The sequence below is a fragment of the Hordeum vulgare genome, chromosome 7H (genome assembly GCF_904849725.1).
Source record: "Hordeum vulgare subsp. vulgare chromosome 7H, MorexV3_pseudomolecules_assembly, whole genome shotgun sequence".
Classification (NCBI taxonomy): domain Eukaryota; kingdom Viridiplantae; phylum Streptophyta; class Magnoliopsida; order Poales; family Poaceae; genus Hordeum; species Hordeum vulgare.
In genome coordinates, this window is record NC_058524.1 from 346,593,557 (window position 1) to 346,617,844 (window position 24,288).

The 24,288-nt window shown below is 49.0% G+C and overlaps 1 protein-coding gene across 4 annotated transcripts in view; it reads left to right on the top strand.

Annotated features, from left to right (window-relative positions):
- LOC123407002 (thylakoid membrane protein slr0575) overlaps nt 1-18,878 on the top strand; it is a 32,222-nt gene extending 13,344 nt beyond the window's left edge. For 2 of the 4 annotated variants that reach the window (XM_045100028.1, XM_045100029.1), the window contains exons 8-9: nt 18,499-18,544; nt 18,612-18,878. In XM_045100028.1, the coding sequence (XP_044955963.1) occupies nt 18,499-18,544; nt 18,612-18,704 (139 nt within the window). In that variant the 3' untranslated portion in view covers nt 18,705-18,878. Of the gene's footprint in view, nt 1-16,116; nt 16,184-17,697; nt 17,905-18,498; nt 18,545-18,611 lie in introns of those variants that run through there. The other 2 variants (XM_045100030.1, XR_006612516.1) reach the window with 2 other exon arrangements.
- Nucleotides 18,879-24,288: the final 5,410 nt, after the last annotated feature.

Consider the following 24,288-nt stretch of genomic DNA (forward strand, 5'->3'; position numbering starts at 1 on the left):
AAAAACTTGCCAATCTTTGACTTCTTTGACTTGGCGGTGCATAGCCACATTATCCAAAGCTTCCAGTTCACTTCACTTATGAAGTCGTATTCACCATCCGCATTGATGATCATTGTTTGTCTTGTAGGACACTCAAATGTCTTGTGGTCACGACCTTTGCCTGTGAAACATTGTATTTGGCTTTTTTGCTAGTGCTGTCCCTTGGGAGTACCGGTGCTGGTGGAAGCGTGAGGCTTGAAGGTACTTGTAGTTGTAGGTGGAGGTGGATGACTTGATGTAGTGGCTAATGACCTCGAGCTTGAAGTAGCACCACTAGTGGGTGTAGCTCCAGTATATGGTGCCACATTTGGTGAAAGTATTGTTGCCAAAGTTTTTTGAAGAGTAGGCAAAGTACTTGGAGTACTTCACATCTTCTTGCACTCGTCTTTCCACCTTTGTTTCTTGGTGCACAAACTCAAGTAGCTTGTTCTAGGGTTGGAAATGCTCAATTCGCTTGATTGGATGGTTGGATCCATTGAGGAAACATGCAATGGTTTGCTCATCGGACTCCTTCACATTGGCTTGGATCATTGCGAATTTGCGATCTCCATCTCCTTGTAGTATTCCTTCTTAGACTCGTGCCTTGCTTGGAACTTCTTGAAGAGATCTGAGTATAGTGGGTCGGCACATATCCTGATCGGATGACTTGCTTCATGGCATCCCAAGTGGTGATGGGCGGTTTTGTTCTTGTTGATGTTCAAGCACTTATTCCCACCAAATCATAACGTATTCATCAAACTATAGGGAGGCCATCGACATCTGCTATGCTTCATCGAAGTTGTGGACTTGAAAGATGTTGTCCTCTTTGATAGCCCAAGATAGGTATTCTTCAGGGTCGGTGCCACCGGAGAACTTTGGCGTGGTGAATTGAGTTTGCCGAAGGGCTCTTCTCCGTCATGATTGTTGCGAGGTTGACGTTGCACTTGGAGTTAAGGATGTAGATTGTAGTCCTGCTCGTCAGTGATGTGCTTTGCGAGGTGCATTAGCCATACACCTCAACTCATGGCGTCCCTCAACTCAAGCTTCTTCTTCTTGTCGCTCTTTTCTTGCCCTTTGGTTTCGCCCTTAAGGTTGTAGTTGAGGTTATGAAGGGCTTCATTTTCTTCGTCCACATGACAAGCTTCTTCTCGCCGGCATGTCTCGCATTCTTCATCTTGGTGGCGATGCTCTTCTTGTTGTCAGCATTGTTTCTCCTCTGGACACATTTGGTGGTCGAGAGCATGTTGATACGTTTGAGCTTCACATTATCGCCGTTCACGCTCGAGGATGTGACCTTGCAATCGTGAAAAGGATTTGAAGCTTGGTAGTCTTCTCGGCCTTCATGATGATGTCAATGTTGGGGTGTACTTACATCGTATGGTAGCTCGCATGAATGTCCACTTGAGCATCGTCTTGAGGATGATGAAGATGATGAAGACTTGCGCTTGGTGAGCTTGTCTTGAATGCTATCCATTTGCGCATCCGACTTGGCGTTGAGATAGTCCCTTGTACGAGCTTCCAATTGGCACACGTTAGCGGTGGGGTGCTTGATGCGCTCATTCAGAGTGTTGTTTGCATCATTTATAACTTGTGGAAGTTTGAAATAGTGAAGCTTGGTTTTGAATTCGCTTGCACACCCTTAGTCGTCGAAGACCGGACGAGATGTACCTTTCCTAGCCATCAAAGCACTCAAGCAAGGTGTAAGCAGAGATGGAAAGAACAATACCAAAATTACTTCTTGCCAATGTTGAGAGTGGATTAAGTGATCTCATGCTTTGGAATGTAAAGAGAGTGCAATTGGTACAGAACCTTGTTCAATCTCGCACCTACACACAAAAGCTTTAGGAGTATCTTGGTAGGGATTAGTGGCACAATATCATGTGATAGTGGATCAAGACGTCGAAAAATGTTGGATAAGATCCAAAAATGCAAATGTGATATAAGTAGATCAATGAGTAGAGATAGAGCAACGTGAGTACACATGCGCAACCAAGGAATGAGCATACAAGTTTTTCCTAGCGACGACTAACCTCGTGTTGCACAAACACTAGGGAGAGACGCTAGCTTGATTGCTCTCGTGGGCTAGATTCGCACTTGTGCAACAACTTACAAGATCGAGTGTATCGTCTTCCTATACCATGTATTCTTACCACAAGTATCTATGGTGCTCAACTCTTTTGCTTATCAGCTTGCTTGTATCTTTTTCTTTGTCCCTTGCTTTTTGCTATTTCTTTCTCTACCACTTTCTCTTCGAGCTATGTATCACTATGGTGCACAAGTTAACGAGTCCCGACAATTCTCAAATAGCTAGTCTCGATAAGTTAATGGTATTCACAAAGATTAGTGGTGCTATCAAGTGGAATGGCAATGAAAAACGATGTGTGCCGGAATGGATACCTTCGTCAAGGTGAGAGGGAATCGGCCTTGCTTCCGATTACGATGTGAAAGATGGAGTGGTCGTTGTCCTTGACAAAATTATTGGGAGCGGAGTTGAAGGTTTGTTGTAGATGATGAAACACTATAGAGCTCCCACTCACTTTCTTGTAAATACAAGCTTCTCCATAAACTTGTATAAACCCAAACGCCTTGATCACCTCATCAAAATGCTGAATCCAACTTCGAGATGCTTGCACCAGTCCATAAATGAATCGCTGGAGTTTGCACACTTTGTTAGCATTCTCTGGATCGACAAAACCTTTCGGTTGCATCATATACAACCCCCTTAAGAAAACCATTAAGGAACGCTGTTTTGACATCCATCTGCCAAATTCCATAATCGAAAAATGCAGCTATTGCGAACATGATTCTGACGGACTTAATCATCGCTACGAGTGAGAAAGTCTCATCGTAGTCAACTCCTTAAACTTGTGAAAAACCCTTTGCCACAAGTCGAGCTTTATAGGCGATGATATTACTGCCGGCGTCCGTCTTCTTCTTAAAGATACATTTATTCTGAATGGCCTTTCGCCCTTCAGGTAATTCTTCCAAAGACCACACTTTGTTTTTATACATGGATCCTGCCTTGGATTTCATGGCCCCTAACCATTTGTTGGAATCCGGCCCCACCATCGCTTCTCCATAGCTTGTAGGTTCATCGTTGTCCAACAACATGACTGTTAAGATAGGGTTATCGTACCACTCAGGAGCGGTGCGTGCCCTTGTGGACCTACGAGGTTCGATATCAATTTGATCCGAAGCTTCATGATCATCATCATTAGCTTCCTCTTCAATTGATGTAGGCTCCACAGGAATAACTTTCTGTGCTGCGCTACTCTCCGGTTGAAGTGAAGGTTCAACAACCTCATTAACTTCTATCTTCCTTCCACTCAATTATTTCGAGAGGAACTCTTTCTTAAGAAATGTGCCGTTTTTAGCGACAAACACTTTGCCTTCGGATCTGAGATAGAAGGTGTACGGAACTGTCTCTTTTGGGTATCCTATGAAGACGCATTTCTCCGTTTTGGGTTCCAGCTTTTCAGGCTGAAGCTTTTTGACATAAGCATCACATCCCCAAACTTTAAGAAATGACAACTTTGGTTTCTTGCCAAACCACAATTCATAAGGCGTCATCTCAACGGATTTTGATGGTGCCCTATTTAAAGTGAATGCAACTGATAACGACAAATCGGCAAGAGACATCATAGAACGTACCATATCCAATAAAGTACGATTATGACGTTCAGACACACCATTACGATGTGGTATTCCAGGCGGTGTCAACTGTGAAACAATTCCACATTGTCTTAAGTGAGTGCCAAACTCATAACTCAGATATTCTCCTCCTCGATCAGATTGTATGAATTTGATCTTCTTGTTACCATGATTCACCACTTCACTCTAAAATTGCTTGAACTTTTCAAACGTTTCAGACTTGTGTTTCATTAAGTAAATATAACCATATCTACTCAAGTTATTAGTGAAGGTGAGAAAACAATGATATCCACCCCGCGCCTAAATGCTCATCGGACTGCACACATCAGTATGTATGATTTCCAATAAGTCACTTGCTCGCTCCACTGTTCCTGAGAATGAAGTTTTGGCCATCTTGCCCATGAGGCATGGTTCACATGTGTCAAGTGATTCAAAATCAAGTGACCCCAAAAGTCCACCAGCATGAAGTTTCTTCATGCGCTTTGCACCAATGACCTAAGCGGCAGTTCCACAAGAAAGGGGTACTATCATTATCAACTCTACATCTTTTGACATCAATGTTATGAACATGCGTGTCATTACTATCGAGATTTAATAAGAATAAACCCCCTCACATTGGGCGCATGACCATAAAACATATTACTCATATAAATAGAACAACCATTATTCTCTGATTTAAATGAGTAACTGTATTGCAATAAACAAGATCCAGATATAATGTTCATGCTTAACGCATGCACTAAATAACAATTATTCAGGTTCATCACTTCTTTTCTCGAGAAAACGCAGTGAGATTCATGCGTTTCTTTGTATTGAAAAGGTAGAGTTTATGTTACAATCCTCCTAGGAGGGACAATACTGGTGATGATTACACGTAGTTAGTGCACGTCCTAGGTCTGGGGGATGATGACGCGGAGGCCAACCGCTCCCGCCTTGGTCCAGAGGGACGCCTCGTCTTTGATCCTCGCAACCAGGTCGTTCGCCGAGGGTTGGGTGCCCTCGAACACGCAGCTGTTGCGGTGCTTCCAAATCATCCACGGGGTCAGCAAGGCCATGGAGGCGAAGCCTTTGCACATGGGCTGCGGAATACTCTGCTTGGCGCTATGCCACCAGGCAAGAAGGAAAGACTCGTGGCTGGGGGGTGTGCACGACAAGCGAAGCCAGGTGATGACATCTTGCCATACCTGCCTGGAGAAGGGGCAGCGGAGGAGCAAGTGGTCCATCGTCTCGGGGTCCTGGCAGCACAAGAGGCAAGGGTCGTGGTGCTGCAGCCCTCGTCGAGCCAAGCGATCTGAGGTCCAACATCGGTCCTGGTCAGCAAGCCAATGGAAGAAGCGCACCCGGGGTGGTGCCCAGCTCTTCCATATGAGCTTCCAAGAGGCGTTAGGGATGGATCCCTAGAAGGTAGCCTTGTAGCAAGACTTGGTAGTGTATGATCTATTCATGGTCCACTTCCAGGTGAGCTGGTCGGGCGTGTTGATCAGGATGGTGTGCTCGATGGTATTCCAGAGGCGGATGTACTGGCCAATCTCGTGGACGCCGAGAGTGCCCTCGATGTCGCTAGCCCAAGCATTGGCATTGAGCCCCTCCGCAACGGTCCACACCTTCCTCTTGCGCGTGGGGATGCAGGCGTGGAGCTGCGGCGCTATCTCGATGACGGATCGACTGTCAATTCAGCGGTCATCCCAGAAAAGGGCCGAGAGGCCGTTTCCCAGGGTCATTGTGGTGCAAGCCAAGAACAGGGCGCGCTCATCCGCCGAGAACTGTAGGTCGAGCCCGCTCCACGCTCTGTCATGGTCGGTGCGGCTGAGCCACAACCATCGCAGTCGAAGTGCCAGCCCGGCGCGCTCGAGGTCCGGGATGCCAAGGCCTCCGAGCTCGATAGGACGGCAGGTCTGACGCCAGTTTACATGGCAGTTGCCCCCATTGGCAGTCTCGCGGCCAGCCCACAACAAGCCGCGCTCAATCTTCTCAAGTTGCTTGATGGTTTTCTTGGGCGGCGCAAAGACGAGCAGTTGGTGAATGGGAACTGCGTAGAGGACGGATTTCACCGTCGCGAGGCGCCCAGCCTTGTTCATGAGCCAAGCCTTCCAAGACGGAAGTTGGCCCCGCACCTTGTCCACCAGGGGCTGCAGTTGCGCCGCCGTCGGTCGTCGGATCGTGAGTGGGATTCCTAGGTAGGTAACTGGGAGCTCGGCGATGGGACAGCGGAGTAGCTGTACTGCAGCGGTTGCCGCGTCCTCGTCGCAGCGAATGAGGGTCGCCGCGCTCTTGGCGAAATTGACGTGGAGTCCGGAGGCGCGACCGAAGAGGTGCAAGATTCCTTTGACTGCGGTGATCTCGGCTGGCGATGGGTGGCAGAACAACACGGCGTCGTCTGCGTACAGCGAGATCGCCGACACCGTGCGCCGCGGGTGGAGCTGCTGCATGATTCCCAGCGAGGTGGCCCGACTGACGAGCCGGCCGAGGACGTCGACGGCGAGGACGAAGAGCTGCGGGGACAGTGGGTCGCCCTGCCGGAAGCCACGGCGATGCCAAATGGGGGGGCCCGGGTCGCCATTGAGCAGCACCCGAGTGCTTGCTGAAGATAGCAGGATGGCCATCCATGCTCGGAAGCGAACACCAAAGTCGAAGCGCTGCAGCACCTCGAAGACAAAAGGCCAGGAGATCGAGTCAAATGCCTTCGTCAGGTCCAGTTTGAGGAGGGCTCGTGGGGCTTTGAGCTGGAGGAGCAGCCGCGCAGATTGTTTGACGAGGACGAAGTTATCATGCAGGCTGCGCCCGGGGATGAATGCATTCTGGTTCGGGCTAATGAGGCGATCTAACTGTGGGCCTAGGCGGAGTGAGAGCACTTTAGCGAACACCTTGGCGACGAGATGGATAAGGCTGATCGGCATGTAGTCCCCGAAGGTGGCGGCGTCGGCGCGCTTGGGGAGTAAGGCGAGCAGCGCCTGGTTGAGGCGAGCGAAACCCCGGCCGCGCATGTCATAGAGCTGTTGGAAGACATCCACTAGGTCTTGCCGCACTGTGTGCCAGCAAGCGCGCAGGAATTCTGCAGTGAAGCTGTCGGGGCCCGACGCCTTGTGCGCGGGCAGGTGCTGGACAGCGTGCCAGATTTCATCGGCATCGAACGTCTCCTCGAGGTCGAGGAGGTCGTCGGCGGGCTCGATGAGCTCGTCAAGGTGGAGCAAGCACTCGCGGTCGACGGCGGTGCCAAGCAGGCCATCAAAGTGCAGGAAGGCCACGTCCACCATGTCGTCGTGGCTAGTGATCGCGCGACCATCCATGCTCCGATCGTGTGGATCATGTTCTTCTGCCTGCGGTAGGTGCTCTGGCGGTGGAATAAGGAGGTGTTCGCGTCTCCATCCTTCAGCGAGGTGATCCGTGCCCGCTGGCGGGCAATGGTGCGCTCAAGCGAGGCTAGCCCGAGGTAGGATATCTTCACTTGGGAGCGCAGCCAACACTCGTTGGTGGTGAGGGCCCGGTCCTCTTGCGCCTTGTCGAATTTGGAGATCAACTCCCACACAACCGCGAGCTTGAGGCGGACGCCTCCGACCGAGCGAGCGCTCCAGCTAGTCAGCGCTCTAGTTGTGGCCTGGAGACGCAGCACCATGCGCTTGAAGGGATCGGCGTGACTGACGGAGTTCCAAGCCATGGTGACCACTTCCTGGAAGCCATCAAGGCGGAGCCAGAACTGCTCAAAGTGGAAGCGGCGGTGAGCGCGAGGCAGGGGGCATCAGTCCAGTAGCAGGGGGCTATGGTCGGAGACGACGGACGCGAGGCAGCGGAGGTGGCACTCCCCATGTAGCTCTTCCCAGTCCGAGGTGCAGAGGACGCGGTCGAGGCGCACGAGCGTTGGCGGCGATTGCTCGTTCGACCAAGTGTAACGGCGGCCGTTAAGGTACACCTCTTTGAGCGCGAGGTCGTCGTTTAGGCGATGAAACTTGCCCATCATGTGGCGGTTTAGGTTGCGGCTGGACGAGCGTTGGCGGCGATTGCTCGTTCGACCAAGTGTAACGGCGGCCGTTAAGGTACACCTCTTTGAGCGCGAGGTCGACGTTTAGGCGATGAAACTTGCCCATCATGCGGCGGTTTAGGTTGCGGCTGTTCTTGTCCTCCACGCGATAGATAAGGTCGAAGTCCCCGCACAGCATCCGAGGCCCAGGGCAGTTGGCCCGCACGTCGCGCAGCTCTTGCAGGATGGCGATCTTCGCCACATTGGCCTGGGGTCCGTATACGACGGTAAGCCACCAGTGTGCGGTGCCGGGCGTGGATACTTTGGCTGAGAGCGTGTTCGTAGTGAACGTCTGGTCGGAGAGGGTGATGGACCGGCTCTTCCAAGCCAAGAGTATGCCCCCGCGAGTGCCGGCGGCCGGCAAGTAGACGTATTCGTCAAATTCGGAACCAAGCGTCTCAAGGACGGTCGACGAGCAGATCAGCTCCATTTTAGTTCCCTGAATGCATACAATGGAGGCCTCGGTGGTACATATCAGCGAGCGAATGGCCGAACAGCGAGCGCGCGCGTTCAGGCCGCGGGCGTTCCAGATGACAATCTTGAGGTCGTAATTCATGGGAACACGATCGACAAGGGCGCTGCACTAAGCGGTTAGGCCGCAATGGGGCCACCGTCCGGCGTGGTCGTGGTCGGCGCCGATCCCGGGAGGGGAGGCAACTCACGATCGACCAGCGCTGCGATCACAGCGAGCACGGACCAAGGGATGGGTGCAGCGAAGATGCCGTCGTAGGCCCGCATCTCGGCAGCGGTGATCTGCTGGTTGACGCCCACGATGCCAAGTGTGCGGAGGACCTGCACCTGTGCCCGACGCTCAGCCGTGGGCGGTGCAACGGCCTTGGAGGCGGCCCCGGCGAAGGAGGACGCGGAGCGGCCCCGACACGGGGAGAAGTTGAGCGTCGGCCGGCGAGGGCGTTTTCCTGGGGTCGGGAGGACAACACAGATGTGCTTGATGGCGGCCGAGAGGAATTCTCCCAACGTCCACGTCGCAGCAGGCCGCCGTTGGCGCGATCGTAGCATGGTGATCGGTGGGGAAGCGAAGCGGCCCGTGGGGGCATGGCCCAGGTGGGTCACAGCCTGTGGGCTGGTCGGCGTAGTCGTTGTGGGCTCCGAGGCGCCTTGGGCCGCATCCTCGAGGAGGGGGGCAGGTGCAGGAGTGTCATGGGCCGCGTCCACAAGGAGGGGGGGTGGGCTCCGGAGTGCTTTGGGCCTCAACCACGAGGAGAGTGGTGGGCACGTCCACAGCTGGCGTGGGGGAGGCAGGGTTGGCAGAGCCCGCCGTCATCGCTCCCACCTGCGACCCGACCAATATCCCGTCATCCGTGTGGGGCGCAGAAGGCTCCAAACCAGCGCGAGGGGCGTACAGGGTGGGGATTGGCCTTTGCGCAGAGGCCGGATCAGCCTCGGTTGGGGTGAGAGACTGAGTGGCTTGGGAGTCAGGGATCTCTGATTCCAGAGAGAGGGGCCCCACGGGAATCAACCCATCTGATTGGGCAAAGGTGGTGGGTTCAGCGCCAAGGGACGCCCCGATGCCATCCACGACCGCGTCGGGCGACGACGGGTTTGAATCCGTGCAGGGGCCCGCACCATCGACAGGGGTACGCGAGTCATCCTGGGCCATGAGGGTGGGCGCCCCAGCTCCTGCTTCTGATCCTGTCGGCCTGGGGATCAGGGACATGCCAGCTTTGTCGGGCGCAGTGGTTGTCCTGAACACTCCTTTGCACTTTTCTTTCTGGGGCGATGACGGGGGCGACGAGTGCCATGGGCCCCGCGGTGGCCCGGCCACGGCTGCATGGTACGGACCGAGCGAAACGCCGGCGGCTGCGTGGCCGCACACCACAGGCCGAAGCCCATCCAACAGCGATAGCGACACCGTCAGCACGCCGCGGGCGCGGTTTGCGCGTCCATGAGAGGTCGTCCATGGCCATGCCGTCGGCACGGCCAGCAGGGACGGAGTCCGTGCGACGCCTCTTGCGGCCGTGGCGGCGCTGTCGAGCACGCCTGGCGGGGTCGGCGTCGCGGCGCCCTTGGTCACCGCCTTGGCCGTCGTCGGGGTCGACCGCAGGGGCGGGGATGCTTGGCGTCGGGGTGTCGAGCTTGGCGTGGGTGAGCGTGATGGACACCTGGTATGTCAGGGTCGAGATGCATGGAGCATCCGACTGGTGGCACGAGGGGTTCAGCTCGACGATCTCCAAGGTGGCATGGCGGCGAATGCGGGCCGGGTCGGCAGTGCGGGCAGAGAGCCGGAACGTGGCGAGGTCGGCGCGGGAGCGTGTGCTAGGTTGAAGCCTCTCGATCCAGCAGCTAGTGCCCAGGAGGTGCTCCGCCGTGGAGAGGTGCCAGGCCTGGGCGGGGATCCCGCGGAGCTCGATCTCGACGTGGTAGTCCAGCCTGCTGGAGCCGGCATGCGCTAGCTTACACCAGGGACGCAACAAAAGGGAGAAGCCTGGGCCGGAGATGAAGTGGTCGCCAGCGAGGCGATCCTTGAGCTCACGGGAGGCGAAGATGATGAGGAAGTCCTCCGGGTGGTGAAGATGGACGGAGAAGTCGACGGGGCGCAGGGCGAGGGAGGTGTGGAGCAGCTTCGACACCTCGTCCGCGGAGACGGCGGGTCGCGTCCCAGTGATGGAGGCCACCATGGCCCGGCGCAGGACGCCCTCAGCCTCCTCGATCTCGACGGAGTGAGCGATGATGACTCGCACCGGAGCGGACGAGCCGTCAATGGGTGCTTGGAGCTCCGCCGGGGGCGGCAGCACGGGTGCGCGTGGCGCCGTGAGTCTCGGGGCCGCCGGCGGTGCGCGCGAGGTGTGTCGCGTGCGCCGGAGTGGCGGTGGTCCGGGCATTCCCAGGATTCGTGGCCGGACGCGAGGCAACGGCGACATCGGACGTCGCTAGTGCAGTCACGCACCCGGTGGCGAGAGTCCAGGCAGCGGAAGTAGAGGCCCGCCACCTCCTCGGGCGAGGGGCTGCGGCGGCGAGGTGATGGAGGGCTTGGCACAGCGGCGCGCCGGGGACGGCGGCGCCGGTTCCTACGACGGGGGAGCTCGGCGGGAAAGTAGCCATGGTCAAGGTAAACAAGTACTAGGTCTTTTCTTTCCGAAGCAAGTCAAGGACAACTAGGTCAGTCTGGGGGGGGGGCAGATAAAACCACGAGCACAATGTGTGAAGAGAGGGAGGTCGAGGTTTCCAAACCGACCGACCGTTGTTCGGTGGTCGACCTCGGCCGCAGCTCCCGCGTGTTCCACCCGGTGCACCTCCTACCGTGGTCCAAGGCGAGCCGTGGCCGGCACCCGGCGCACACCAGCCGCAGGAAGGGCGGGTGGGTCGGCACGGGGCGGCGTAGCGGCCTGCTGGCGCGTCGTCGGCGCCGGGGAGCGCGGGGAGGCGACGACCTCGTTGTAGGAGCGCGCGGAAGGCGAGCCGTCGATGGAGACCTGCCAACGGCGCGCGTGGCTGGAGGAGCTCGCCTCGCTGGAGCAGGAGGAGGCCATGGCGTTGGGAGGGCTGCGGGGGGAGGGGGGCTGCTGGCGGGCTCGACGGTGGCAGGAGGGGGCTGGGCTAGGCTAGGCGAGGGGCTGGGGAGCGGGGAGGAGCGGAGCGGGGCTCATCCGTTCATTCCGATGGTAACTGAAGTGAGAGCGTGCCGACGGCGATCGCATCAACCTTGGAACCATTTCCCACGCGCATCGTCACTTCATCCTTTGCCAACCTTCGTCTATTCCGCAGTTTTTGTTTTGAGTTGCAAATGTGAGCAACTGAACCGGTATCAAATACCCAGACACTACAAGGAGAGTTGGTGAGGTACACATCAATAACATGTATATCATATATACCTTGTTTGGCGTTGGCCGCCTTGTCTTCCAGATATTTGGGGCGGTTTCGCTTCTAGTGATCAGTCCCCTTGCAATGATAGCTCTTAGTTTCTGGCTTGGGCCCAGCCTTGGATTTCTTCACGGGAGGGGCAACAACTTTGCCACTCTTCTTGAAGTTACCTTCTTGCCCTTGCCATTTTTCTTGAAACTGGTGGTCTTATTGATCATCAACACTTGATGTTCCTTCTGGATTTCTGACTCAGCGACTTTCAGCATCGCAAACAGCTCGGCGACTGATTTATTCATCCCTTGCATGTTGTAGTTCAGCACAAAGCTTTTGTAGCTAGGTGACAGTGATTGGAGAACTCTGTTAGTGATCGCCTCTGGCGGGAGAACAATTCCCAACTTAGCCAGATGGTTGGCATACCCAAACATTATGAGTACATGCTCACTGACAGACTCGTTCTCTACCATCTTGCAAGCATAGAACCATCTTGCAAGCATAGAACTTATCGGAGGTCTTATACCTCTCGATCCGGGTATTTTTCTCAAAGATAAACTTCAATTTCTGGAACATCTCATATGCTCCATGACGTTCAAAACGTCTTTGAAGTTCCGGTTCTAAGCCATACAAGATCGCACACTGAACTACTGAGTAGTCATCCAGACGCGACTGCCAGGCGTTCATAACGTCTTCAATTGCCGAGAAGAGGGGTGCATCACCTAGCGGTGTATAAAGGACATAACACTTTTGAGAAACCGTGAGGACAAGCCTCAGATTACGGGCCTAGTCAACAAAGTTGCTCCCATCATCTTCCAGCTTAGCTTTCTCTAGGAACGCATTAAAATTCAGGGGTGCTACTGCGTGAGCCATTGATCTACAACATAAACTTGTAAAGATTACTTAGATTATTGTTCAATATAATGAGTTTAGTTAATCATATTAGTAAAAACTCCCACTCAAATTGACATCCCTCTAGTGTGACACATGATCCAAATCCACCAGCCCAAGTCCAATCATCACGTGAGATGAGCAGGTTTCAATGATGAACATCTTCATGTTGATCATATCAACTATATGACTCACGTTTGACCTTTCAGTCTATTGTGTTTCGAGGCATGTCTGTACATGGTAGACTCGTCAAGTTTAACTCGAGTGTTCCGCGTGTGCAAAACTGTCTTGCACCCGTTGTATGTGAATCTAGAGTCTTATCACACCCGATCATCGCGTGGTGTCTCGAAACGACGAACTTCCGCAACGGTGCACATTTGGGGAGAACACAATTTTATCTTGAAATTTAGTGAGGGATCACCTTATAATGCTACCGTCGTCCTAAGCAAAACAAGGTGCATAAAAAGGATTAACATCACATGCAAATCATAAGTGACATGATATGACCATGATCTTCTGCTTTTGATCTCCATCTCCAAAGCACCAACATGATCTCCATCGTCACCGGCGTCACACCATGATCTCCATCATTGTGCTGCCATCGAGGTTGTCGCACCATCTATGCTTGTACTACTATTGCTACTAATTTGGCGATAAAGTAAAACATCATTAAGCGCTTAAAAAATAGAGACAACCCTATGGCTCCCGTCGGTTGCCGTAGCATCTACATGAAAGTCGATATTAACTATTACAACATGACCATCTCATACATCAAATATATGACATCGTGTCATTGATCATATCATATCACATGCATACCCTGCAGAAACAAGTCAGACGTCCTCTAATTTGTTGTTGCAAATTTTACATGGCTGTTATGGGTATCTAGGAAGAACGTTTCTTACCTACGCAAAACCACAACGGTGATATGCAAGTTGCTATTTAACCTTCTACAAGGACCGCCTTTTGTCGAATCCGATTCAACTAAAGTAGGAGAGGCAGACACCCGCCAGCCATCTTTATGCAACAAGTTACATGTCAGTCGATGGAACCGGTCTCTCGTACGTGGACGAGTAAAGTTGGTCCGGCCGGGCCGCTTCATCCAACAATACCGCTGAATCAAGAAAAGACTAATGAGGGAAGCAATCTGAATATCAACGCCCACAAACTCCTTTGTTCTACTCGAGATGTCATCTACGCATATACCTAGCTCATGATGCCACTGTTGGGGAACGTTGCATAGGAAACAATTTTTCCTACGTGCAAACACGATCTATCCATGGTGATGACCATCTACGAGAGGAGAAATTGAATATACATATCCTCGTAGATCGCTAAGCAGAAGCGTTCAAGAACGCGGTTGATGTAGCGGTACGTCTTCGCAATCCAATCACGAACCGTCCCGCGATCTCCCGATCAAATGCCGAACGGACGGCACATCCGCGTTCAACACACGTACAACTTGGTGACTCCTTCACCTCCTCGATCCAGCGAGCGATGGTGAAGTAGCAGCCCGAGTCCTCCGGCAGCACGACGGCGTGGTGAGGTGTTGGTGGTGACAGCTCAAGAGGGCTTTGCCGTGGGGTATTTGGAGGGGAGAACTACGAGGGAGAGGAGGTGCAACGCTGCGACAAGATTGTCGTGTGGCCGCCCTTTCTCTACCTCTCTATATATAGGGGACAGGGAGAGGGGAGGGCGCCCTAGGGTTTCCCCTTAGGGGCCGGCGGTCAAGGGAGGGGAGGGGCGACGGCTAGGGTTGGGTGGCCCCTCCCACTTGGGTGCCTTACCACCCAAGTTGGGCTGGCGGCGCCCCAAGGAGGAGCCAACCCCCCTTCGGCCGAAGTGGGTTGGGGAGAGGGGTTGCGTGCCCCCTCTCCTTGGCCCATGAGGCCCCCAACAATTGCCAGGGCCTCTCGAAACCCCTTTCGACACTCCGTGAATCCCTTGGTACACCTCGAAACACTTCCGGTCCGATGACCTTCATCCTACATATCAATCTTCACCTACGGACTATTCCGGAGTTCCTCGTCACGTCCGGGATCTCCTCCGGGACTCCGAACAACCTTTGGTCACTAACACAATGACTCAATTATGCTTATAACGTCACCGAACCTTAAGTGTGTAGACCCTGCGGGTTCGAGAACTATGTAGACATGACTGAGACACTCTCCGGTCAATAACCAATAACGGGACCTGGATGCCCATATTGGTTCCTACATATTCTACGAAGATCTTTTCATCGATCGAACCTCAGTGTCAAGGATTCAATCAATCCCGTATGTTATTCCCTTTGTCCGTTGGTATGTTACTTGCCCGAGGTTCGATCGTCGGTATCTCCATACCTAGCTCAATCTCGTTATCGGCAAGTCTCTTTACTCGTTCCGTAATACAAAATCCCGTGACCAACTCCTTATAGTCACATTGCTTGCAAGCTCATTGTGATGTTGTATTACCGAGTGGGCCCGGAGATACCTCTCCGTCATACGGAGTGACAAATCCCACTCTCGATTCACGCCAACCCAACAGACACCCTCGGAGATACCTGTAGATCACCTTTATAGTCACCCAGTTACGTTGTGACGTTTGATACACACAAGGCATTCCTCCGGTGTCCGGAAGTTGCATGATCTCATGGTCATAGGAACATATACTTGACATGCAGAAAACAACAACAGTAAACTGAGATGATCATATGCTATGTTTATAGTTTGGGTCTTGTCCATCACATCATTCTCCTAATGATGTGATCCCGTTATCAAATGACAACTCATGTCTATGGTTAGGAAACCTTGACCATCTTTGATCAACGAGCTAGTCCATTAGAGGCTTACTAGGGATACTGTGTTGTCTATGTATCCACACATGTATTTGAGTTTCCAATCAATGCAATTCTAACATGAATAATAAACGATTATCTTGAACAAAATGAGTCCATTAGAGGCTTACTAGAGACCGAACTTAACATGAGAGAAGTCTGTGAAAAGATAGAATGATTGGAGTATCACCAAAGAACTAGTCATGGACATGGATGCGTGTGCCAGAATCATGAGTTGGTTGCGTTTTCTTATGGGTTTCAGCTCTAGCCTACACCAACTTGTTTGTTATTGTTTATTTTTTCTTTCATATATGTTATGTCAGAGATTTAGTTAAGTCATAGTTGACTTGGACCTATCTACACCCAAATTATGTCAGAGATTTGGTTAAGTCTCAGTTGACTTAGACCTATCTACGCCCAAATTAAATTAGTAATCGTGTGTGTATTATTTTCAAGATTAATCAATCAATCTTGATTCCAAGATTAATTATGTTTTTAAATTATGATCAATGAAATTAACATGTTCCTAAATTATTGTTGATAGGATACATTATTGAAGTAGCCTGATACGGTGGATATAGGTGGTTGGATGTCACGGAACATTTGGATTCACCAAACTCATGTATTTATTAGATTTTGTTGGTGAGACATGTTTGCGGGCAGCACAATGTGGAGGAGACTTGTGACGGCAACCATGGTCACCCGCTTCCGCGAGATCGGGTCCCTATAAAAATAGATGAATTGGTCCAAGGGTTAGATGAAAACCTGAACATATCAACCAACAAAATCAAAAAAAGAACCAGCAAACAAGTCATCATGTATCTTTTCTAGAATGTGAACAATCTGACAATACTGACATGATCGTATCTGATTTTTTGTCTCGACATGAACCAACACAATGTAATATAATTGGCAGCAGCTAAAGCATTTTTTGTCTCGACTGAATATAATTGGCAGCAGTACAGGATACTGAAGAAAACGAGGTAATGTTGCTACTGTTAACAATAGAAGTTTCATGAATTTGCTTGCATCTAAAGCAAGAAGAGGTGATAGATATGGTGAATATATGCATCCGACTGAGAACGAAAAGAATTACTTGACCAGTGGGTATCAATGACTCATGTTCATATAGACTAATGTTTGGAAAGAATTACTTGATTAGAAGAATCACAACATATTAAAACCACAAATCACATTCGTTGAACAGGTAACATAAGGTAAGAGAGCGATTGTGTAGGATGTACATGAGTAGTTTGTTACAGGTTATATGATCTTAAGATGTTATAGTATAAACAATAAACCATCTGAAAATTTGACAGTTTTTCACTTTAATCTAAATAATGTGTATCATAAAGCTAAAGCAGCCTCTGTTCTCAAGAATTAACTGATGGCAAATAGAATTTGGCCTGAATCAGATTAGCATGCCCCTGAAATGAATATGTAACAAGTCTGTACATTTCTAGCTTTAGAATGTTACGTTTGCAGTGAAGGTTAACACTGACTAAATCATGAAGATCATGTCACTACTCACTACAGCATTTACTTGTGACTAAACAACACAAGAATGTAAGAAACATCACCAAACATTTGATAAAATGAGTCCAAGCAGTACACCAAGGTGTGCTCCAAAGAGAAATGTTTCCTTCAGTGATTTGATAAAATGAGTGAGCTTTTAATTTTGGGAGCAACTTGAGAACGGGGGCTCAAAAAGCAAATTTAGGCAAATTGGAAGAGGCGGTCCAGATAGAGAAGTTTGAGAAATATTTGGATATAAGGACCAAATGTAGATGGGAGGTGGAAGAGTCTGCAATCCTCCATGCAACTGCTAGGATGAGACCTTGATTAATGGCTGGGAGATTTCTGATGCCCAATCCTCCCTCTTTTTTGAACATGCAAATATCCTTCAAAGCTCTAAGACAAAGGCCCCTCGAAGAGTTGTCTTCTCTAATACCGTAGAAAAACCACCCTTTAGAACTTTAGAGAGTACTTTCAATCTCCACCGCAGATCTATATATGAAATCGCGATTTTTTAAGGGATGTACTGAAACACACCCAGAAAATTAACAAAATTATGACTTCAGATTTTTAGCGAGGGCAAATAAAACGTTTTTCATGGCAATTCGAGTTGTCGCGATGAGGGCAATTTCCTTTAGCAAACATGACAAATCATGACAAAAAACTTATGCCAACCTAGTAACAACTATAATTGCCATGAAAAACGTTCCATTTGTTGCCATGGCAAGAAATCTGATGTTCAATTTGTAGTTGCGTCCAAAATTAGAATCCAATGTTGCTAAATCTGAGTCGACTAAAACTTGGTTATGTCTGAGTCGATGCTATATTCATGAGATCTTGCATGAAGTGGCTTCAAGCTTCTGGCGCTCTCTGTTGCAAGAGAGTGCCACAAAGGCTAATGGACATGTTCTATAGGACGGCGATTCGATCCTTAATGTTGTATGGCGCTGATTGCCGACTAAGAGATGCTATGTTCAAACAGTTAGGTGTAGCGAAGATGCGCATGTTGAGATGGATGTGTTGCCACACAAGGTTCAGAATGATGATATACGGGATAGAGTTGGGGTAGCATCGATTGACGAGAAGCTTGTCCAACATCATTTGAGATGATTTGGACATATTTAGTACAGGCTTCCAGAAGCTCCAATGCATAGCGGACGGCTAATGCGTGCTGATAATGTCAAGAGAGGTATGGCAGACCGAACTTAACATGAGAGAAGTCTGTGAAAAGATAGAATGATTGGAGTATCACCAAAGAACTAGTCATGGACATGGATGCGTGTGCCAGAATCATGAGTTGGTTGCGTTTTTTTATGGGTTTCAGCTCTAGCCTACGCCAACTTGTTTGTTATTGTTTATTTTTTCTTTCATATATGTTATGCCAGAGATTTAGTTAAGTCATAGTTGACTTAGACCTATCTACACCCAAATTATGTCAGAGATTTGGTTAAGTCTCAGTTGACTTAGACCTATCTACGCCCAAATTAAATAAGTAATCGTGTGTGTATTATTTTCAAGATTAATCAATCAATCTTGATTCCAAGATCAATTATGTTTTTAAATTATGATCAATGAAATAAACATGTTCCTAAATTATTGTTGATGTAATGGATACATTATTGAAATAGCCTGATACGGTGGATATAGGTGGTTGGATGTCACGGAACATTTGGATTCACCAAACTCATGTTTTTATTAGTAGTGTGCTTTTGTGAGTAGTGGTAGTAAATATGCAAGTATATGAGTACTGAGCCTTGCAAACTTTTTTCCTTATCTCACTCAGGCAAAATTCACCTCCTTTTTCGGTCCTGGGATTGAGGCTAAAATCGGTGAGTTGTCCTTGTTATTGTTGATACCCTATATCAATCACTATCTTATCATTGTTTGATGACCCAGGAAAAGGTGGTGACGATCTATATGAAGTTCGCCTTATCTCGGAGACCACCGAGGAAGAGTGACAGCGTTTGCGACCCGATTCTCTGCTACTAATATTCAACAAATGATCTTTATTTCCTTTTCTCTCTAATTTGCATATAATCTCTTGTTATTGTAAAAATATATATTTAATTTTGCTTCTGAGCTTTGTATGAAGTTCTAAATCTAGCATCGTATGCTTCATTCACATAAAAAAGACTATTGTAATAAAGATTTAAATTGACTTGATTGGGCAGCATTGGGCATAGTAGTAGTTGCAATATTTTATTTTGGAAACTTTTGAAGAAATTGAAATCTCTGGGCGTTATGATAGTCATTTAATGTTGGATTTTAGCGTCATCAGCTCAGTAATTCAACATTATTTGGGAGACCTACATGATCTCAACTGTCGCTCTCGTGTAGCATGCTATAGCCTCCACCTCTGGCAACCCCACGCTCTCCAAAATCACTGTTTTGACATTTGTGCCAATCTTTTGAACGATTTGACCCGGTTTTGATATATTTTTCCTTTTGTATTTGACTTTTTGCTACCTACGTTTGATCTATGGATGTATGTACCTGATCAATGTGCATGTGTCACGGTGTTCACTGATGTAGGTAAGTGATGACCGTGAGGGCTTGTGGTGGTAGCCTGTTAAGCATCTCTAGCAGACCCTTGAAATGGGGTAAACAGTAGAAATTCGATGACTATAAGGTTTGGTCTTTTTGGGCCAGATTAGAGCTTGTATAGTTGTACGGCTTGTAAATGTTTTACACATTATATCTAAGGGGTTTGCGGGGTTGATACCTTATCCATGCGTTGCTGCAAATCCTGCTTGATTTTTTGTTGCTGGTGACCTCTGTCCCCCTTCTCTCCTCTAGATGTGATGCGGGATGTGGCCAGCGGGCCATTGCGTCGTCGGTGGCGATGACATCGAGTGGGCGTGATGCGTTGCTTTTGATGTTGTGAGGAAGATGCCCGCCCGAAAGTACATGAAATGTAGCCTAGAGTTGTTGTCGTTGCTCCTTCATCGTGAGACGGAGGAATACAATTGTGTCAGCACTGTTGATAGGTCGGCCCCTCCACGTGTCATGTTAGGCTGAAGAAGCCCAACCCATGCAGCCGTGGGCCGGGGTGGGTGTAAGCTACAACACTGTCATTGATTACTTATCCCCCTTCGCAGGACTGAGAAGGGTATCCCGTGGATCATGATACGAACCTGGCGGAGGCGGCTACCTGTCCTTATCTCTCCCCGACCCCCTTTCTCCCATTCATGTAACTGAGCTTGTAATCGAGATTGCTACCAGAATTCATGAGTGTTTGTGCTAGATCGAGAGATACACTACCGAGTTTCAAACATTTGGTATCAGAGCCTTTGGATCTAAACCCTGACAGAGACAAGGCTGCATAAATCGATCAAGGATCGAATCATCGCCATGGAGCCCTCCTTCAAGGACTACCGCGACAAGCTGAACGACTCCCTCGACGGGATCCACACCGACATCCGTGTTGGAAATATGCCCTAGAGGCAATAATAAATTAGTTATTATTATATTTCCTTCTTCATAATAATCGTTTATTATCCATGCTAGAATTGTATTCAATGAAAACATAGATACATGTGTGGATACATAGACAAAACAATGTCCCTAGCAAGTTTCTAGTTGGCTAGTCAGTTGACCAATGATAGTCAAGGTTTTCTGGCTATATGCAAGTGTTGTCACTTGATAACTGGATCACATCATTAGGAGAATCATGTGATGGACTAGATCCAAATTATATACGTAGCATATTGATCGTGTCATTTTATTGTTATTGTTTTCTGCGTGTCAAGTATTTGTTCCTATGACCATGAGATCATATAACTCACTGGCACCGGAGGAGTACCTTGTGTGCATCAAACGTCACAACGTAACTGGGTGACTATAAAGGTGCTCTACAGTATCTCTGAAGGTGTCCGTTGAGTTAGTATGGATCAAGACTGAGATTTGTCACTCCGTGTGACGGAGAGGTATCTCGGGGCCCACTCGGTAATACAACATCACATACAAGCCTTGCAAGCAATGTGACTAAGTGTAAGTCACGGGATCTTGTATTACAGAACGAGTAAAGAGACTTGCCGGTAACGAGATTGAAATAGGTATACGGATACCGACGATCGAATCTCGGGCAAGTAACATACCGAAGGACAAAGGGAATGACATACGTGATATTATATGAATCCTTGGCACCGAGGTTCAACCGATAAGATCTTCGGAGAATATGCAGGATCCAATATGGGCATCCAGGTCCCGCTATTGGATATTGACCGAGGAGTGCCTCGGGGCATGTCTACATAGTTCTCGAATCCGCGGGGTCTGCGCACTTAAGGTTCGATGATGTTTTAGTATAGTTGAGTTATATGTGTGGTTACCAAATGTTGTTCGGAGTCCCAGATGAGATCACGGATGTCACGAGGGTTTCCAGAATGGTCTGGAAACGAAGATTGATATATAGGATGGTTTCATTTGGTCACCGGAAAGTTTCGGGCAATTCTGGCAGTGTACGAGGAGTGACGAATGGGTTCCGGGAGTTCACCGAGAGGGGCCCACCCACCCGGGAGTGAGCCCAAGGCCATAGGTTGGCGCCACAAGTCCCTAGTGGGCTGGTGGAGTCAGCCGAAGGGGCCCATGGCGCCACTTAAAGAAACACCAAAAGAAAAGAAAAAGAAAAAGGGAAATTGGGAGGTGGGAAGGAAGAGGAGGACTCCTCCTTCACAAACCGAATTAGAGGAGGAGTCCTCCTCCTCCCCCCTTGGCCGGCGCACCCCTTGAGGGCTTGGCCCTCAAGGCAAGCCCCTCCCCCTCCCTCCTATATATAGTGGTGTTTTAGGGCTGATTTGAGACAACTTTTGCCACGTGCAACTCAACCCTAGACCACATAGTTTTACCTCTAGATTGGATTTCTGCGGAGCTCGGGCGGAGCTGTGCAGGAGTAGATCATCACCACCACCGGAGCGCCGTCACGCTGTCGGAGAACTCATCTATTTCTCCGTCTTGCTTGCTGGATCAAGAAGGCCGAGATCATCATCGAGCTATACGTGTGCTGAACGCGGAGGTCCCGTCCGTTCGGTGCTAGATCGGAACGGATCGTGGGACGGTTCGTGGGGCGGTTCGTGGGACATGAAGACGTTCCACTACATCAACCGCGTTCCTTAACGCTTCCTGCTGTGCGATCTACAAGGGTACGTAGATCCAAATCTCCTCTCATAGATGGACATCACCATGATAGGTGTTCGTGTGCGTAGGAATTTTTTTGTTTCCCATGCAACGTTCCCCATCAGTGGTATCAGAGCCAGGTTCATGCGTAGATGTTATCTCGAGTAGAACACAAAATGTTTTGTGGACGGTGATGTTCGATTTGCTGCCCTCCTTAGTCTTTTCTCGATTCGGCGGTATTGTTGGATTGAAGCGGCCCGGACCGACATTACTCGTATGCTTACGAGAGACTGGTTTAATCATCTAACATGCAACCTCGTTGCATAAAGATGACTCGCGGGTGTCGGTTTCTTCAACTTTAGTTGAATTGGTTTTGACCGAGGCGGTCCTTGGAGAGGTTAAATAGCAATTTGCACATCTCCGTTGTGGTTTTTGCGTAAGTAAGATGCGATCATACTAGATACCCATAGCAGCCACGTAAAACATGCAACAACAAATTAGAGGACGTCTAACTTGTTTTTGCAGGGTATGCTTGTGATATGATATGACCAATGACGTGATGTATATTGGATGTATGGGATGATCATGTTGTAATAGTTAATATCGACTTGCACGTCGACGCCACGGCAACCAGCAGGAGGCATAGGGTTGTCTTTAAACTAACGTTTGTATTTGCAGATGCGTTTACTATATTGCTAGGACGTAGCTTTAGTAGTAATAGCATAAGTAGCACGACAACCTCGATGGCGACACGTTGATGGAGATCATGGTGTGGCGCTGGTGACAAGAAGTTCATGTCGGTGCTTTGGTGATGGAGATCAAGAAGCACAAGATGATGGCCATATCATGTCACTTATGAATTGCATGTGATGTTAATCCTTTTATGCACCTTATTTTGCTTAGAACGACGGTAGCATTATGAGGTGATCTCTCACTAAAATTTCAAGATGAAATTGTGTTCTCCCCGACTGTGCACCGTTGCTACAGTTCGTCGTTTCGAGACACCACGTGATGATCGGGTGTGATAGACTCAACGTTCACATACAACGGGTGCAAAAAAGTTGCACACGTGGAACACTCGGGTTAAACTTGACGAGCCTAGCATGTGCAGACATGGCCTCAGAACACATGTGACCGAAAGGTCGAGCATGAATCGTATAGTTGATATGATTAGCATAGGGATGCTTACCACTAAAACTATTCTCAACTCACGTAATGATCGGACTTGAGTTAGTGAATTTGGATCATGTACCACTCAAATGACTAGAGATGTACTTTTTGAGTGGGAGTTTATTAGTAATTTGATTAGTTAAATTCTAATTATCATGAACATAGTCAAAAGGTCTTTGCGAATTATGATGTAGCTTGCGCTATAGCTCTAATGTTTTTTATATGTTCCTAGAGAAAATTTAGTTGAAAGATGATAGTAGCAACTTTGTGGACTGAGTCTGTAAAACTGAGGATTGTCCTCATTGCTGCGCAGAAGGCTTATGTCCTTAATGCACCATTCGGTGTGCTGCACGTCGAGCATCGTTTGTGGATGTTGCAAACATCTGACATACACGTTTTTGATGACTACGTGATAGTTCAGTGCGTAATACTTAATGGCTTAGAAGCAAGGCGCCGAAGACATTTTGAGACGTCACGGAACATAAGAAATGTTCTAAGAGATGAAATTGAGATTTCATGCTTTTGCCTTTGTTGAGAGGTATGAGACCTCCGACAAGATTCTTTGTCTACAAAGTGAAGGAGAAAAGCTCAATCGTCGAGCATGTTCACAGATTGTCTGAGTACAACAATCGCTTGAATCAAGTGGGAGTTAATCTTCCAGATGATATAGTGATGGTTCTCCAAAGTCACTGCCACTAAGCTGCTAGAGCTTCGTGATGAATTATAACATATCAAGGATAGATATGATGATCCTTGAGTTATTCGCAATATATGACACTGCAAAAGTAGAAATCAAGAAGGAGCATCAATTGTTGATGGTTAGTAAAACCACTAGTTTCAAGAAGGGCAAGGGCTAGAAGGGATACTTCATGAAACGGAAAACCAGTTGCTGCTCTAATGAAGAAACCCAAGATTGAACCCAAACCCGAGACTGAGTGCTTCTGTTATGAGGGGAACGGTCACTGAGGCGGAGCTACCCTAGATGCTTGGTAGATAAGAAGGCTGGCAAAGTCGACAAAAATATATTTGATATACATGATATTGATGTGTACTTTACTAGTACTCCTAGTAGCACGAGGGTATTGGATACCGGTTCGGTTGCTAAGTGATTAGTAACTCGAAATGAAAGCTACGGAATAAACGGAGACTAGCTAAAGGCGAGGTGACGATATGTGTTGGAAGTATTTCCAAGGTTGATGTGATCAAACTTCGCACGCTCCCTCTACCATCAGGATTTGTGTTAAACCTAAATAATTGTTATTTGGTGTTTGCGTTGAGCATAAACATGATT